This window comes from Lipophrys pholis (assembly GCF_963383615.2).
Source record: "Lipophrys pholis genome assembly, chromosome: 8".
NCBI classification, from domain to species: domain Eukaryota; kingdom Metazoa; phylum Chordata; class Actinopteri; order Blenniiformes; family Blenniidae; genus Lipophrys; species Lipophrys pholis.
The window spans coordinates 19139686-19158202 of NC_137630.1; the positions used below are offsets into that span (position 1 = coordinate 19139686).

The window sequence follows — 18517 nt, forward strand, 5'->3', positions numbered from 1 at the left end:
GTTGAAATTGTTGTTTTTTTTGAAGCCACCCAGAGAACACAAGCTTCTCCAGTGAAAAACTGGAAATATCTTCAGATCTTTTCTGTAAATATCCGGACGTGAGGTTGAATGTGCAAAGCTGACAAAGCTCTGAAAGTCATTTCTTTCAGCTTTGCTTAGTTTAGGGTAATACCTGGTTTTAATCTTGAAATGGAATTTTGCATGAAACCTTTTATTCACATCATTTAATTGTTTAACTTTATTATTGTCCACTGCACATCACTCTATTGTGTGTTTTAACATAAAGTCAGACCAGATTTCCCAGCTGAGTTTGCACTGGTCTAGAACAGGACAGATTCATTGCAGCCGATCTCATCCAGCCATCTTTTTACCACTTTATCCAGTTTGTGGTCACGGTACGCTGGTCTCCATCCCAGCTGACTGTGGGGAAAGTGCAGGGTAAACTCTGGACCTCTCCATCACAGAGCACACACAGACAAGACGGCTGCTCATACATACAGATTCCCAGATTGTGGGAGGAAACAGGAGAAAACCCACACAGGTGCAGGGAGAACATGAAGACTCCCCAGAGAAAGATTGAGAGTCAAACTGAGGTGTGAAGGTGCACTGCGTTGGCTTAATGGGAAACAAAACTCAGTGTTAATGTCCCGTTTCTGACCATATTTTCACATTTCATTTCTGCATGTTTCCCCCTGAACAGGTCTCCAATTCATCTTGGACTGTGTGAGGAAATCCACACACAAGCAGGTGGAGAACATGCAGACTCACACAACGGTTCCCCGGTAGCCTGGAATCCAAAGCAGGGATTTTTCTTTTTGGCTTTGAGGCGAGGGAGTGCTAACCAGTGGAGCGCTTGTGCAGCCCTCGGTCTCGTCACACTTTGGAAACCTTGGAGCTGCTCCAACTGCATCAAAGTGCTGACCACCATGATTAAAAGCAATAAACAGCAGAGCAATAACTATTACTTTAAAATCAAATAACTTCCCTATAAGCATGACCACATTTTAAATGGCCGTCAGTCAGACTGGCTGCTGAAGTGTTGAATGCCATATTGACTAGTTTCCTTCATGAGGATTCAGGGATAAGTCTTGTTCAGTGTAAATGTGGGATAAATGCAAGAGACTCAGACCTGCTGCTTCACACTGATGTTTGACCAACACCCTCTGCAGGGGTAGAGCCTGGATCTCCCTCCACAGCTTTGCCAGAATCCCTCCTTCAGTGTGAAATGCGATCCATCACATCGGGTCCGTCGCCGGGGCTGTGTGTGTTGGGGGGTCGCACATCCTCTTTCACCTCCCATATGCCCCCACACGTTCACAGTGCCACATCACCGCTCCAAAGTGCGTTTAATTGGTGTGCTTTTACGCGGAATAACAGACGTTTCCTGTTTGTCTCTCCTTCCACCACAAGGTTGGACGTCTCCTCGTTACCTCTGTCCTGATGCACACACTTTCCTTTCTCTCCACTGTCTTTCATCGCCACTTTAGAGGTAATTCTTGCTTCAGTGAACTGGGTATACAGTGCATGACTTGATCTGACATGAAGGCTGAAGACTGGCTATTATTGCCTTGTATTGGAGCGCATGTGACTGGGGGAGAGAGAGAGAGAGGGAAAGAGAGAGAGAGAGAAGAGAGGGGCAAGTCCGAAGAATGGCGTGATTCAGCGACAACAATAACAGTACGCAGCTTCTCCTCAGATCCTGAGAGCAGCGAGGAGAGAAAGAGGGTAGAGTGAGGAGAGGTAAAGTGAGGGAGGAGGACAGTCGCATCACTCAGGAGGAGTAGACGTGCTCTGGTGCGCTGCATCGTTTGATGATCTCCCCGGTTCCCCCCATCCCCTCTAAAAAAACCCGATCCACTCTGTGCTCTCGCTGGGTGAGGTCGGCCAATCAACACGACAGAGTGGACTTTTCCCCTGCCGGAGGAGTCGAGCTGGACTTTGGATCGGGCAGCGCAGCGGTCAGCGGCGCCGCAGCGCAGCGCAGCACTTTGGAGAAGTCCGAGCGGAGGAACCGGCCAAGACGCGTCGCTCCGCCGCGTCCCACACCAGCTGAGCGGCTCCCCGCTTTACCATGAACCATTCAGTCAGTCAGCGTTGGTGACTTTAAAAAAAAAAATCAATTTCCACCATATTATTATAATTTTTTTTTCTCTCTCCGGAGGAGAAAACTCCAACGGTGGCAACATAAGCTCGACACTGTGCGCGCAGGGGGGTTATTTTTGCCCAAGATGCAGGTGGATCGGAGCTGTGTGGTTTCCAGTGCTTGGTGTACTTGTCTGCTCTTACTTTACTCAACTCTGAGCACCAGGGGAACTGGTGTTGGGGGCTCCCATCAGAGCATCCCTCCGTCCGTGTAAGTAAATGGTCTTTTACGCACATGGTTTCAGAGCAGGACTTCTTATTAAAAAAGGGGGGGGGGGGGGGGGGGGGGGGCTGCCTGGAAAGACTCCCATCTTAATTGAATTGCGAACCTTCATTTATGATACATTTAGCACATATTCACATATATTTTAAATATGTTCTGTGTCGTTATTCAATTGAATAGCTTGTATGGCATCTTAATCACCCAATGAGCATATAGCCTGGAGTTTTGAAGTGAGCCTGAGAGTTAAAGTATTATTTAATCTATTCATAATATTGATCATCTCACTTGTTGTTTCTTGTATGTGTGCCGTTTGCAGGGTGAAGCTGTGGGCTTCAGCATTTGGTGGGGAGATGAAGTCCATCTCAGCAAAGTACTCTGGCTCTCAGCTGCTGCAAAAGGTGAGACGCTTGTCTGAAACTGATGGGCTATACATCGGGAATACTTCCATCACCATTGAGTTCCACAACATTATCCTTCATGTTTGTTTTTTCTCCTTGTTGACAAAATACAGTTTGAGGTAAATGTTGAGATTATTTTTTTTTTGATGTACCTCAAAATTGGATTAAATTTTTATAATGTTGACTCAGTTGTGTAAGTAGAGTTGTGCGAGTAACACATTAGAAGCTTAGTGGATTTTTTTCCCCCCAAACACTGAAATTATGAGATAACCACTGCTGGCAAAGGGACTGTTTATTTAAAAGCTTGATATACTCTTTTGAGAGACTTTTGAAATTGCTGTGGTGATATGAAAGGCCAGCTTATAGAAGGAAGTGACTGGTGTTTGGTAATTTTGCAGTTGAGAGAAATGTCACTTTTCATCAGTTTAACTGCAGGACCTGTGCTTTTTAGCCACTTGAAAATCAGTAATGCTTGTCGATTATGGAGGCACAGATTTAAAAGCTTATCCGCAACATGTGCCATTTAAATAGGTGTCAACTCTCAAGCACTCTGGCAGATGTGTTCACACACACACACACACACACACACACGCACACGCACGCAATTTTAGTCTCAAAAGAGCAATGTTTTTTTTTTTTTTTTTGCTAAGCAACTGAGTGTTTCTCACATTTTGAACACCCCCTTACCTCTTTTTATGCCTCTGTGCTGTCTCTTCTCATCCTTTGCGTACTTTGCACCATTTATGCAAGACTTGAGCATGATGGAATGCAAATTTTTCTAATGGAGGGTCAACTGATGAAGCTGGAGTTAAAAGTAACTAATGGAAAATTAGTGGACGAAAGGCCAAAGCCAAAAGTAAGCCATCAGTGGGCACTTCACGCTGTGTTTCGGAGCATGCTGTTCGGGGTCTTGTTGGATCTAGAGACCCCCTCAGCTGCCTGATGCCAAGAGGAGCAAGGCAGAATTTTTGATGTGACACATATGTGGTGCCTGTGGTTGTCATTTACATACACGCTGTCGCTGAGTGCATACCGAATCCCCCACCATGACCACTCACACACTGAATGCACACAACCATGCGCTGCACATTTAAATGCGCCATCACATAGACAACCATGGGCCTACAGCGTGGATTTCATCAGCCACCGATAAGGCAAGATGAGTGGAGTTATCTTTTTGACAGGATAAAAACTGTTCCCCCCTTCTCATCTTTTTCTGCCTCGAAAAAGAAGATAACCCTCCCACAGAGTGACGACCTCTTTATGAAATGCAAATTAAGGCCGCAGGGTTAATTGAGCAAAGGAAAAAAAAAAGAAAAAATGAGGACCTTTTCGTCAGAAAAGTGCATCTTTCACACCAAACTGTTATGATGCAAGTGCACTTACTCTCTGCGTGCACATCGCAGTTTGCTTAAAAGCGTGGCCAACATGTCACGGTTTCCTGTCTGCCATGCTTTATTGTGTTCTGGTGCAGTCCAGTAGCTCTTGTCCAGGAATGCTGAAGAGGGACCGCAAATGCCTCGAGGGCACATATGCTTTTAAATAGGCAGAAAGAATGAGGGATATACGCTGTTGTACATAGAGAGGATGGCACTCAAATGCAGGAAAAAAAAAAGAAGAAAAAGGCGTGTGTGTGTGTGTGTGTGTGTGTGTGGTTTGTGTTTGATCCCTCCAGGCAGAGGACAGATGGACTGGCTCTCTCTTCAGTTATCTCCCTGACCCTACTGTAACTAAATTCCCTTTTAACAATACCTCAGCACGTCTCACACATACACTCTCTCTTTTTTTTTTTTTTGCGACTGATTTAATGAATATGCAGAACGTCTCTCAAACAATTAGGGAAAACAGATTTACCGTTTAGGGGGAAGTTATACTTTCAAGTTTCCTAATGACTCTATAAAAGTCTGCATACTATGCACATCTTAATTAAACTTAAAAGTACCACAAAGAGTAATCCATGCTCAACAAGTATTATATTTTTGCCATTTTAAGAGTGAAATACTTACTGAGATTCCTGCTGTTTTTCTACATTAACTCTACATTAATTTGAGTTCCAGGTTGAAATGCATCCTAATTATCTTTAATCAGAGACACATTTTTAAAGTGGAAACGTGTTGAAAGTCATAAGTTATACAACACAGAAACATGGAAAAATAAGCAAATTCCCTTTTCTAAAAAAAAAAAATCAGATAATTTAATAGAATGAATTCTGATGTTTTGTTTAGAGGCTGTCCCTTGGAGTCGTGGTTAGGACTTGGCGTTAATTGGTCACTCTTGCCTGTAGGTGTGATTGTGAGTGTGTTAGTGTTGCAGTGTGATGGATGGTTCAGAATCACAGCCCCAAAGTGGATGAATCATATCAAAGAAGGGGAGGCTATTGGTTAGCATGTGAGGCGAGCTAAAAGTGATAAAACAGACAAACAAACCAGATTAAAGCTTTCATCCAGACCTCACTCTCCACTTTCCCCTCCCATCTTGATCTATCATCCCTTCCCACGCCACCGCCCACTTTCTATATCCATCGGAAATAGCTCTTGTTTCAAGGTTATACCAGTCAGGATGTGCGTGTGTGTGTGTGTGTGTGTGTGTGTGTGTGTGTGTGTGTGTGTGTGTGTGTGTGTGTGTGTGTGTGTGTGTGTGTGTGTGTGTGTGTGTGTGTGCTTGTCTGTATGTGTTACTGAAGAAGAACAAAAACATGATCAATAACAGCTTCAATTTGTTTCCCAGATCCAGTGTCCAGCAGTACACCTATGAATGCATGCACGGGTACATTATATATGTGCAGTACAGTACAGACGCACAAGGACACGCACATGGAAAAAAAAAGAGCAGAGGCTTTTATTTGAGGCACATTAAACGTCTCCCACTGATAGTGAGAATTAGCTGTGTGTGTTTTACCCTCTTCACTGCTATTCTGTTGAAATCTTTAATTTCATGTATCATTGAGCAACCTGTCTATACGAGCCAGCCCGGCTGTGATGGCTGTGTCTGCGTGTACGTTGTTGGCTGGACTCAGTTTTCACCTCACTGATGTTATGGTTTTCTGGAATCAAAGTAGTGGGACATTATGCCACGCTACAATAACTTCAAGCCTCTTGGTAATGGAAGACACAAGAAAAATGATCAGTCTGAGAGATTGCCACAGTGGCTGTCTCAAAGTTATCCGAGCACGTCTGTTTTCCTCTTTCTAAGGGCGGAAGCTGCATCTGAGGGCGAGGAATAGGCACCGTGCGCACACGCGCGTGTGTTAACAGTGCATACCTACTTAAAGCACGCTCAATCACACACGCACACACACCTTCTCGCACATATACAGAGCAAAAAAAGCAGAGGATGATAGGAAGGTGTAATGATGTGTGACAAGACTACGCTGGAATCGATTTGCCTGGGCAGGGAGGAATGTGTGTGTGTGTGTGTGTGTGTGTGTGTGTGTGTGTGTGTGTGTGTGTGTGTGTGTGTGTGTGTGTGTGTGTGTGTGTGTGTGTGTGTGTGTGTGTGTGTGTGTGTGTGTGTGTTTCTTCTACAGCATGATGCCACACCATTTTCTTTTAGTACCCGAGAGCTTAGTGCCACAAGCCAGTGACAAGTCTGCCGACAATATTCCTGAAGAATGACTTAAATGAGACTGAAGTGGAGCGGTTGCTTTTCTTTTCTTCAGAAAAAAGAAAAGCGTGAATGGAAAATATATACCCATGTTGAAGTTGTCCAGTGAAGTCGAGTGGCAAAAGGCTCACAGTGAAACATGTGACTTGTGCTTGCTGGAATGAAAGCGTATAGAAAATAAAGAAAAATATTAAAATTTCTCAAAAATACAAGTGAACCCTCTATAAATAATATTAAAGAAAAAGTATTCACAAATCTACTTCCAATCGGAGTTTCTCTTTTGCTTGATACCAGTTTATCTGGCGTCAGCTTTTCGAAAATTTGTCAAACCCAAGAGATCAATTAATTCAGTCAAACAGGGCGAGTTAAGTGATTCACACTCGGTAGTGATATGTTTTGATCTATTGGACGCCCCGTTACAAGGCTTGTTTCACACAAACCTAATTTAATATTGCCACAGAAGGCAGTTTCATGTCTGTCTGTTTTTTGGATTAAGGAAAAAAAAAAAAAAAAAATCTATTTTTATTTTGAGTCTGTATTTTAGTCGCACTAACCAGATTTAAGAGCATGACTAATTGCCTAATTTGGAAATGGAAATGACTGTGCATTTCAGTTTTTCACGTTCATTTAAAATTAATTACATCTTCGCGAGGCAACAGTGGAAGAATGGCTGCCGCTGTGTGTGGAAGTATAACATGAAGTGCATGAAATGTTTTATCATTTCTGCTGGGTGGTCTTATGAAACAGCACTGGGCTGTGTTTATATTTGCAGAGGTTATGAAGTTTCCATATATTTATTTCGATAGTGGTATTTAGATGCTAGAAAATTCAGATTTTTTCAGAAGAAACCTTTCTTTTTCTTGTGGGTTATGTCTTATAGGTATAATCACGTTTGCAATACTACAATGAACGATAGGAGATGATGTGTATGTGTGTTATTGTGTACATTTGAATCACAATGGGCAAAAAGCAGGGTGGCTTAGGCCACGTTTACACAACGTTTGAATTGAAAGCAAATCGTTTTCACTCGTGCCACTAGTGGGTGCTGTTGTTTGCTTTTGTAATAAAAAACACATACATACACTTGCGTCGAACAATACGCCATACACATAAATAATGAACACGACACGGACATTTATGTGGACAGACTGGGAGTCCTTCCACTCTGGAGGCAAACGTTGTTGTTATTGCCCATCGACTCGCAGAATCATGTGCAGAAAAAATAATTTACTACAGCCATGGTGTGCATGCGCAGTAGCAGCATTTTGTCCGTCTACACGGAACTAGAGTCGGAGCATTTTCAAGAAGTTCCTCCTTGGGAGTTGTTTTCAAAAAGTGGAATTTTCAATGACTCTTAGCACTGTAGTCGTGTACGAAAGTTCTACAATTCCACTTGAAACTGGGCCTTAAAGTTTAACCTACCGTGTTTGTCTCTTGCACACACAGGAAGAGCATGCAAACGCCACATGGAAATGTCCTGAGCTCGGAAGCGAACCAGTGTCTTCTAGCTGTGAAGTCTGAGTCCCAACTACTGCCCCATTCTCTCTCGGGATATGTTGAATGATGATAACATGTTCGCGAGGATTTACTTATTGATGCTCGGGCCTCTTGTTTTGTGTGCGCCGTGATGCCAGCCTGCTGCAGACGCCGGCTGACGGCTGAAGCGTTCCACTGTCGGCGAGGGGAGGACGGCTCCAGATTAGATTCAGCATTGGGAAAATTGAATAGCTGTCAGGTTTGGTTCAGCATGGCTGGCGATGAGGTGAGAGAAGAGGGTGTGTACTGATGATCGCCCCTCTTTCTCTAATCCCCCCCCCCCCCCCCCCCCCCCCCCACCACCACCACCCCTCCTTCTCCTCCCTCTCTTGTACTTATTGACCAACAAATGATCTCTGATTCCTCTGCTGCTTGTAGACGGGTGACAGGCTGGTGGGCCATTTTTAAAGAGCGTAAGGGAGAAAGAGACGGAGGCCTGTCATGTCACAGAGTTAATTACGGCGTTGGCGGTCAGGAGCGCAGCCTTCGCCGCTATCCTTTAACGTCCTTGCTGGTCAGCTTTAGCCAACACAGCCGCTCACTCATACTGTAATTATTGCTTTGTTGGTGAGAAAAGCAGGAGAAGATCCAGTGTGAATCAAACACCCTGCCTTATACTATAGAGCGCTCAGGAGCAGGGAGGGAGGGCCTTTGCCACCGGATTAAACAACTTAAATTCCTAAAGAGCTCAACTGCTGACGCTGTATTTGTGGGCTTAGAAAATCAAGTGCCTTTTGATGGCTTGTTGTGTGGTTTACATCTTTGATTTATCCCCAGCCTCACTGACGAAGTTCATTTGCTCGCGTGAAAAGCGTTTGATTTCAGCGTTAATTTGTGTTTGCGAGGTAGTTGATTTTCTTGTTCCAGTTTTCTGCAGAAGGTGCAAGTGTGTTTGCATACAGTGTAACACCTTGTGCTCCGTGCTGCTGGGATGATGAATGTGAACACTGGAAATAAATATCCACCATCATCTGTCATCGGGTGCTTAGCTCCGGCTTTGCCTCTCTCTGCCTTCGCTTGGCCGGCAGATAAAGAGCATCTCTCCGTGGCTGCATCGGACATTAATGAGCATGCACACACACACACACACACACACACACACACACACACTTCTGTAATTATGACAGATTTTTCACCTGGTGCGCTCCTGACTTGACTGCTTATGGCACATAAACACTGGCCAACTTCAGAAAGGGGCGGGGCCAGCACTATTAAGCACATTAACGTGTGCAGCATCGTGTGAAGGACTGTCTGTGACTCGCTGCTGTCCACATCAATCATCCAGCCAGTTGTTTTGGTCCACCCTGAGTGCCGTAGGTACAGATTGGCCTTATGAAGAAATCCAGAGAATAGAAGAATGGCCCACTGATGTCTTCCCATGTGGTGGAAATCTCTCCATTTTCAGATGACTACAATTTTGTTGCATCATTATGTAGGCCAAGGTCTGTCTGTCTATTGTTCTGTCTGTCTCCCGTTTGTCTGGTTATCCGTTTGTCTTACTGTATAACTTTATGTCTTTCCATCCTTCTGTCCGTGTTTCTCCTTTGTGTGAAGTCGTCTCTCGGTCAAAGTTTTTGTGTCTCCTCCAATGGTTCCTCCATCCTTCTCCATTTCCCTCTTGTTCTTTCTCTCTCTCTCTCTCTTTAAGAGTCTCCTCCCCCTCCATCCGTCTGCTTTAATAATGGATAGTATGCAGCTACGGCACTAAAGAATACATGGAGGGGGATCTTGGGACACGTTACCATTTGGAGCAAGTGTTGGTGCCCACACCCTCTCAGAGCCTTTCTGCTGGCCCAGCATAACGTCCTGCACTTGCTGCACCCGCTGATGACCTCCCAATATGTCCCCAATCACCCTGCTTGACTTGACACCAACTTACACACGCACGCACGCACGCACGCACGCACGCACGCACACACACACACACACACACACACACACATTCAGTTTGACAGTACTTTATGGAGCCCTTCACGATGCCCCTAACACTTTTCGTAGACTGTGAGAGTGCTGCCAAATTCCTCTCAGTGGGGCAGCGGCCAGCAGCCTCCTGATGACCTTCACCTGCACACACACACACACACACGGTTTTTGCTTGAACAGCAGTGTGAAGAACACCTGAAATATAAAATAACTTTCCCAACACAGATTACAAAACACTCTTCAATCCGTCTTTGTTTCTTTATTTTCCTTTTACTTAGTGTCACTCTTCTGAGACACTCTGCTTGCTAAAGTGCTGATGATGCTTTGGTAATGCTGAGCTGTGAGTAAGTGATAAATGATTGCTTGCATAGGACACGGAAGATCATTGCAGATCAATACTGAGCCCTATTGATTACAGGTTATTGTTTGGCATGTGCAAAGACACTGGGCTCCAGAATAGTGTTTCACACTGCTGGCACTACCGCCACTATGTCTCTGAAGGCAGCCGCAGTGCCAGATTTGGGTTCCTGCATCCAAGAAGGGAAGAGTCCCATCTTAGAAATGTCTCAGGATGATTTTCTGCCAGATATTAGCATAGTTAGGACAAACCTTATGAGATGAAGAACAACACTGTCACTGACAGATGGTCAATAACAGGCAAGAAACATTATTCCATTCTTAACAATAATAATGATCCATCACTATTTCATATTTGAATTTAAGGCCTTGTTAATGTTTGGCACACAGATTGTGTTTCTAACTCGCTCTTGGCTCTGCAGTTTGGTTGAAGCCCTCTTCTATGTGCTTGAAGTAAAACGACACTCGGTAATACCTTTCAGCAGTGACTGTGTTATCAAATTCTGTCAGCAGCTTCCGTCAGACTGGTCCCTGCTATCCATGCACTGGTGCAAACAGTTCTATGATACTATTGCAGAGATTACAGTTATATTATAACAGCTATAACAGTTTTCTTGCAGAAAATTGTGCTACAAGATCTAATTGAGCCATTTTAGTGTAAAAATCTCAAAATTCTCAGAATAAATATGAAGAGGAGGAGGAGGAGGTATTATCGTCATGTGACATTCATGAAAAGTCAATAAATCTGTTTTCAATGCAACACCTCTAATAAAGTGGAACAGTATTGCTTGATAATGTCTACATTCTCCCTGATCTAGCATGAGCTTTTTTTGGGTACCAAAGTCAAAATACATGCTTGTGAGATTAATTAATGACACTATATGTGCCTAATGAGCTCGAACTTGGACTATTGATAGAAGCAGTTCAGGAGTTTTTAAACAATCTATAGTTGGCTTCATATTGGAGTTTTGTGTTGGCTTTTCTATTGGTTGGTTTTCCATCTACTTTGTGTTTGTATTAGTGTAACACCCCAGAAAAATAGAATACTTGTTTCAAAGAAGAGGTGAACCTTTACCTTGTTCAGATACTACCTCCTACTTTCTCAAATCAGAAGAGGTCTTATGTGCACTAAGCATGTGTATATTCTTGAGTAAAATGTAACTTCTTTATGTTTTACAGTTATTTTAAAAGGTTCATTACATGAATATGCTCTTACCGATTTCACGCTGTCTAGTGATAAAGTTCTGCGTGTGTCAGAAAGCATTATTCTCCACTGCAGGTGGTACGTTCACTTCCCCCTCTCACCTGCAAGGGCTTCAAACCAAACTCAAATGAAACTGCAGTTTCTAAAAAGAAAAAAAGTGTAACTTCCCATAATAAATCTCCACTTGCAAGGTTGAATATTGCCTTTATATATCCACCACAATGTTTTGCTCTCTCATTCCACTTTCACACTGGATGCCGCTAGAATCAATCTGCGGCTCTGTGAATGCACGGAGCGGAATTGGGAAGCAGCAGGCCACATTGTACGTGCTGCTAAGCATGAAAAATGTTTCCCAGGACTTTGGAGAAACCCAGTAAATGCAGGCAACTTCAGATAGATGCTGAACTATTAATCAGTTCTGTGTGATCAGATTAGCCCCGCTCCTTTTTCTACAAGGCTTTTGGAGCCATGAATGGTGGCTTATGAAAGAAAATTGTAGTTGGGATGATACATTTTGTACCCCTTAGGCTTCTAAAGGAAGAGTGTGTACTGTTTTTTGATAAAAAGTAGTATTTTAGAGTAGATATGTTTTCATGCTGGTTTATCTTTCAGCTGCTTTATGCGTTCATGACTACACATTGGGGGGGGGGGGGTACACACCGCCATGGCATGTAAGGACATTGAAAAATGGCGGTCATTAGAGAGTTCGGATTTGGCACCACTTTGAGGGGCAATGGCGCATACCGAACAGACGCAGTGCACTCTAAGACACTCTCCCAAGCATCGCTACCCGCTACTCCATAAGGCTGTGTGTGTGTGTGTGTGTGTGTGTGTGTCACACCCACACACACACACACACACACACACACACACACACACACACACACACACACACACACACACACACACACACACACACCAGTTGAGTGTGGATGGCGTGTGGTGAGGAGTATGAAAGAATGAAATGTGTAATACCATTTCTGTGCTGTACTATAAGAAAAATGACTCTTTTTCACATGTTAATTGGCTGTATGAGTATCAGGAATGTCGATATTTATATCATAACATGTTTGATGTTTTAAATTTGGTTACAAACTTTCATTGTAAGCACGTAAATGCTGTCTTCAATAATCATGGCAATCCAGTCTTTGCCTCCATGCTGAAGTTCTGTAAATGTATTGAAGTTTGTCTTCTTAACCGTCATCCGAAGTTTAGTGATTTACCTTTTATTCCCCTGTGTATGATTTCACTACTGTTGAAATGTATAACTGCTAACATTTGGATTCTGAATGGAAAAAAAAGATTAAAAAAAAAAAAGATTTTTCAAACTTAGCTTTTCAATGTAATTATTTTATACCTAATCACGGATTTCAGATTTGATTTATTTTGTTGCCATTTGTATGTACTTCCTGCAGTGCACCAACACCCACCTTATGTTTGTAAACCGATGACATGTTTTCTTCAAATTACTTAAAAGTATCAAGTCTTGAATTATGGAGGGGGGCTTTGGGATGTGACAGTAAACAGTCTACAAGCTTGTTATGGATTTTTAGAAGGCTTGTCGCCTCAGATGTGTGAAGCGGTTTTTGATGTAGATCAACACCTCCATCGTTCTCGTACGAGATGGCTTGTCCTCTTCAGGTGGCAGAGAAAACGTAGGTGGAAGAGTTCAAGTGTCTTCCGGTTTTACTCATGAGTGATAAAAAGAGAGACCAGTCAGTCATACATTTGGTAAAAGCTGTAAAACAAAGATGTCTGAGATTGTAGATCCAAGTGGCTGAAAATAGATTCCTTCTGACGTTGGCAGACTGACAGATTCAGACGAGTACAAGTAACTGGGGAGAGACTCAAAATCTGCTCCACATTGGAGGAGCCAGTTGAGGGGTTTGAATGCCTCGCATGAGAGGTCTACAAGCTCGTCTAGCAGGAAGTACGTCCCAGGGTTTGGCCCAGAACTTGCCTGGAGGGATTAGATCCCTCATCTTTCTATCATTGAACAATGCAAAATGCAATAAAACAGTCATTGTTATCATGAGAGTGTTAAACAACTTAAGTTGCTATCCAGTTTAAAATGGACACACATCTCAGCTGCCAATACGCTCCTTCAAGTATCCTCAGCCACTTGGTTTCTTTGTCGGTCCTTTAGGTTCATTTTAGAAAAGTCTGCTCAGAGCTCACTAACTACAAATGCACATTTTGATGAGTGAATAAAATGGAAAATCACCTGTCTATGGATTATAACACACAATCAGAAAATGTAAATTACTAGATATTTAGATTTTGCCTTTCATGAGGAAAGATTCCCTTTAAAACTGTATCTCTCACAACAAGTCATTTTGTTGTACAATTAGTACTCAGTTTAACTCTAATGTTTATTTAAGTACCGCGACTGGAGGTTATTCTGTCTTGATAGCGAACATATTTTACTCCAATTAATGACTCCCTGCATCCATGTTTCAGCTGTAACTGAAAGGATTTACTGTCTCCATCAGCCACTTCTGATTCTAGTTCTGGTGATGACAGTACATTAACAGCTGTTGTCAAAATACTTAAGCAACACTGATTATAAAGAATGACTCATGAATAATTATTTAGTTGCTGTATTCTGACTCAGCCTAACAAAGCAATAATCAGTCAGAAGCAAATAGATATGATTTGGCGCGTCATTATGGCACAAAGCAGAATTCAGTTATCACAGCAGTGTGGAGTTTTTTTTTTTTTTTTTATTAAACGGATGCCTCATAATGTCCTCAGATTTGACTCGCCGAAGCAAAAATAAAGACCACAGCTATTGGTTCTTCCATTTTTTAGTCATACCACTATCGGGTTTCCTGCTCAAGCTTTTCCAGCCTCTGTCTTGGGATGCCGAGGGTCCGGAGACTGAACTCGATGAAACTGTTCCCAGCTCGATTTCCTTTAAGAATCTGCTCTCTTCTCGCCACATGATTGAGTGGTCTATCAAAGCTACGTGTTCTCACAGTCCTCCCAAGTCATTCACAGGGCATCGACCAAATTTTGTCTGTGTAATGACTAATTCTATATTCCTCTCCTCTGAGAGACAGGATAACGGTGACGGAGGTGTGGTCAGCCAGGCGAGGAGGATGTGTGACTTTTTCAGAGATGGTTAAAGGTGTCTTGTTTAGTGTCTGATTAGTATTTACAGTACTGTTTGATTTACATTTTGTCTGCCAGTGTTTTACAATCCGTTGGGGAGTGACTCTGTGCCACCAGATACGGGACTCAGACCAACACGCTTTTTAAGGCGGGGAGGACAAGCGTGAAATTAATTGTTCCACTTCATCTCCGGCCAGCGCTCTTCTTTTGAGGGAACAATTTGTCGGCTGGCACACAACGGACGGTCTGAAAGGAGGAGGGCACGGCAACGATTTGGCGTTCCTGGGAGACTCTGTTATCCAGCAGCGATTTCCTGCCGTGGATTTGGGCTGACACTCAACTTGTCGTCTGTTCAGACTCACAGAAAGTAGAATGCGACATCAGTTTGAGCACAATTGTTTCAGACGGTCTCTCAGCCCCCCGCCCAGTCCCCTTATTTCTCCTCGTTTCCCGGACACATATGGATAAACGCAGTGGTGGCCCAGTGACACTGTGGCTGAGCAGAATTAACTTCATCCACGTGACACCCTGGGGTCCTACCTCCTTCCTTTTTCTTCACTTGTCTTTCCACCCCCTGTTTCCTCCTCCTCTCGGAGCCATGCTCGCTGTAATTACAAACATGGCTGCGGGGAATCGGCGGCCCTTTATATTAAGTGATGACGCTGCAAGACATTTGTTCTCCTGAACACATTTTACAAGACTGCGTGCTCATTCTCCAGGGAAGCCGTTCGCATCAAAGAACACATATAGACACCTGGAAACCTACATGAACAAAAAGCGCTCTTCATCCAGAGGGAGAATGGCATCCCAGTTGTCCCTTCTGGAAGTTAAGTTAACCATTCAATACCCAGCCTTTTCTAAGGCTTGTGCTCAAAAATAGAACCTTTGTAGCAGGAGGGTCGATGGATTTGGTAAATCACTTGTTTGATGTTGGACTTGTGTTTTCTAGTCTGCAGAAATTGGTTACATCTTCTTGTCGTTCTTTAATTTGATGTGAGACAAAACTTTTTGTCTGCCCTACATTGGGCTTTGTTTGGAGTAAATAATTCTGCAAGATCTATTTCTATGGTATTTTGGGTTTTTTTTCCATCCATGTGTTTCATACATATATAATATTTTCATACTTGTTAAAATATCATAGATTTGAACGACAATGTTGAGTCTATTTCTTATTGGGTGGCAGTGGTGGATAATTCACGCATGGTGTGCACACGGAGGACGCGCACGTTATTGGCGTTCCAACAGAGGTTTAAGATACTGATAGTGTGAGTCAGTCATGGATGTAAGAAGCACATGTTTTAGAATACCAAAGAAAACGGCTTTGCACATGTTTTACGAGGACGGGGACACGTTTGTCAGCGCTCAAGGAGACACAGTGTGTTTTAGTGAGTAACATTAAATTGAAACACTAGCTATGATGGCGAGAAAGCTTTAGAGGCCACGGGAAATGTGCTGCATATTAGAGACTGATCAAGGTGCCACCGCTTTTAAAGAGAAATAGTGTCGCAAAGACAATCCATTCACACATTTTCAATACGAGCTCAGTCTAACTTCGGTTCTCAGGGATACATACACAGAAATAAAGGCGACGGGCCAACAACAATTTATTCGTGAACCCACTCAAAACATTGCTTATAAAAATGATTCTGTTTAATTTCCCACTGCCCAACTCTGATAAATATTTTTTTTGCCCTTGCGAGGCTACGCAGCCCGCCAAAGTAAATTCTGATTTAAATTTAAATTCTGGATATTGTGGTTATTTTTGTCTTTCCTTTTTCAACCTTTTTGAGCATCTCTGCATACAAATGACATTGTCGTTCTATCTAAATCTCGCAGTTGTAATTCTAGCTTACTCCAGTACATCACACAAAGTTTGCTGAGTGGTCTTCCTGCTCTCTATCTTCATGTGCGGCCTCTCTTTTTCCTCCAACGTCACATACAAATCCAGAAGCTTCCCTGTCGTCTGTGTTCTTTGTTCATCAAACCAGACTCATCCACTTGTAGTCAGACAGGCATGCAGAGGCAAACAAAGCCAACCGGGTGGCTTTTTGTGAATGAAACCCAAACAACACAGCCTGAATGAGAGAGGAGACCTATGATTCAGTATAGTGTGCTGGGCTGTCAAAGTCAGTCTCCCTTTCTCTGTGCATGTCATGGTCATGAGCCTAAGAGACAGAAAATGGCTCTTAAAAATGCATAAAAATAAAATAGATAAATAAATTAATAATAATAATAATGTAAAATTCTGTGTGTGTGTATGTGTGTGAGAGTGAGAGAATGGAAGAGAGCGAGCCATTCAGACAGCTGTGAGATTGTGTGAGAGGTGGCCAAGTTAAAGTGGGCTCTGGTGACGCGTAAAATGAGCTGGGATTTGGGGGATTGGGGTTCAGTCTTAGTGTGAAATGGAGTTTTACCCTTCATTAATCACTTTATTATCAAACCTCAAGGAAATGGCATGCTTCGATGCAAACAGAGTATTATGTCATGCAGAATAATAACTTCACAATGAAGAATGACCAATAAATAGCCGGGAAGAAAAACAATCTGCATTTACTGTATGAGTTTTGTCGAATTAGGTAAAAATCTTAGATTTAGATGGGCTGTATATGAAGGGCTAATTTGAAATGAGAACTTTGAATTTGAAACATATGCATAAGGTCACATAATGTGACTGAACAATAGTTTAAATTTGTTCTACATATGTCTGTGCAGATTTTCTCCATATCTGCCTGAGTATTTAATGAGTTCTGTATAAAGGCTGAGTGTCTACATGAAGCTTACACGTCTGTGTGTTGATGTGCAGGCGTGAAATAGAGACGCTGCCGCTGTCGTCCCACCATCGGAACAGCCTGTGTAGGAGAGATTAACAGCATCAGCTCATGCATCTGATGTAGAGTGGTAACAGGGGAAAAAAAAGGGGGTTTAAAGTCAACATTTAATGTGCTACAAATATCCTAGTTTTTTTTTGGGGGGGGGGGTTTCCGTTTAATTAAAAAAAAAATTTTAAATGGAAGTTATGAAGACAGATTTAAGACCGATGTGGTTCTGGGGCTTAAATTATTTTTGGCTTGAATATAGCGGCTTCAACTAAATACCTGCTGATGTATATTTGCTGTGAGCAATCACGGACTTTTGTGACACAACGACTTGAATGAAGAAGATTTTTCCCAATAAAAGTAAATTTGTGAGTTTAATGTTGTGGGCAAAGGTTTGCAGCTTTAGGTTCAAAACTTTCTTTAGTATCCAACTAATCTGGGTTTGATCCAAACACCAGCCAACTTTGCCTGAAGGGAAAAAAAAACCCCAAACAACGTTTCCTAAACTTTATGCTCATTGTGGCACTTGTGTTGACTTAAATGACTTTGAAGCCACTGACACCAACCTTAGAAGCCGGCTCAGACCAGAGTGTGGATTATCACCTTATCACCTTATTTCAGACTTGTGGAAGAGTCTAATCGCAGACCCTAAATAATTAAATCACAATCTTTTCTCGTGACGATATCAGTCTTTTCCCTACATGTATCAACTTTGCACAGACTTTAGTTTTTGGTGGAAAGATGATCAATATCTGTTAAATATCTGCTCTCCAGCACCGGCGCTTATCGTGGCATCACTCTGCCTTCACCGGGTCTTCAATCAGATTTAAATCAAGTCACCGACTTAACCAGTCAACTATAGATTCTAAATATTATATTGCACCTTTTCTTCACTCCACCTCTTCTGTAAAACAGCAAATTTCCCCCCTGTGGGCTTTTCAGGTTGAAACAGATATTTTGATGACGTTAGATTTTAATTGAGAGTTTTTATTTCCTGCTCGGCCATAAATCAGAGCAAATACGTTGGGTCTGTTGATATTCTGTTATTGTATTTGGCATGAAATTGTTTTATAGTATATCTACCATGTGTGACCAATGAGATCTTTTTCTTTGAGTCATAAATTACTCCTTTATTCTTTACACTTTTCCATTTCAACGTTAATATTGGGTTTTTTTCTCAGATAATGTTTTTTTTAAGCTT

General features: G+C 42.5%; 1 protein-coding gene across 3 annotated transcripts in view; it reads left to right on the forward strand.

Annotated features, from left to right (window-relative positions):
- Positions 1 to 1694: 1694 nt before the first annotated feature.
- cacna2d3a (calcium channel, voltage-dependent, alpha 2/delta subunit 3a) overlaps positions 1695 to 18517 on the forward strand; it is a gene marked incomplete at its 3' end in the record, with an annotated part of 115265 nt that continues 98442 nt past the window's right edge. For all 3 annotated transcript variants that reach the window (XR_013935565.1, XR_013935566.1, XM_080469910.1), the window contains exons 1-2: positions 1695 to 2353; positions 2682 to 2763. Coding sequence is in view for 1 of the 3 variants with exons in the window: in XM_080469910.1 (XP_080326036.1) it covers positions 2229 to 2353; positions 2682 to 2763 (207 nt within the window). The remainder of the gene's footprint in view (positions 2354 to 2681; positions 2764 to 18517) is intronic.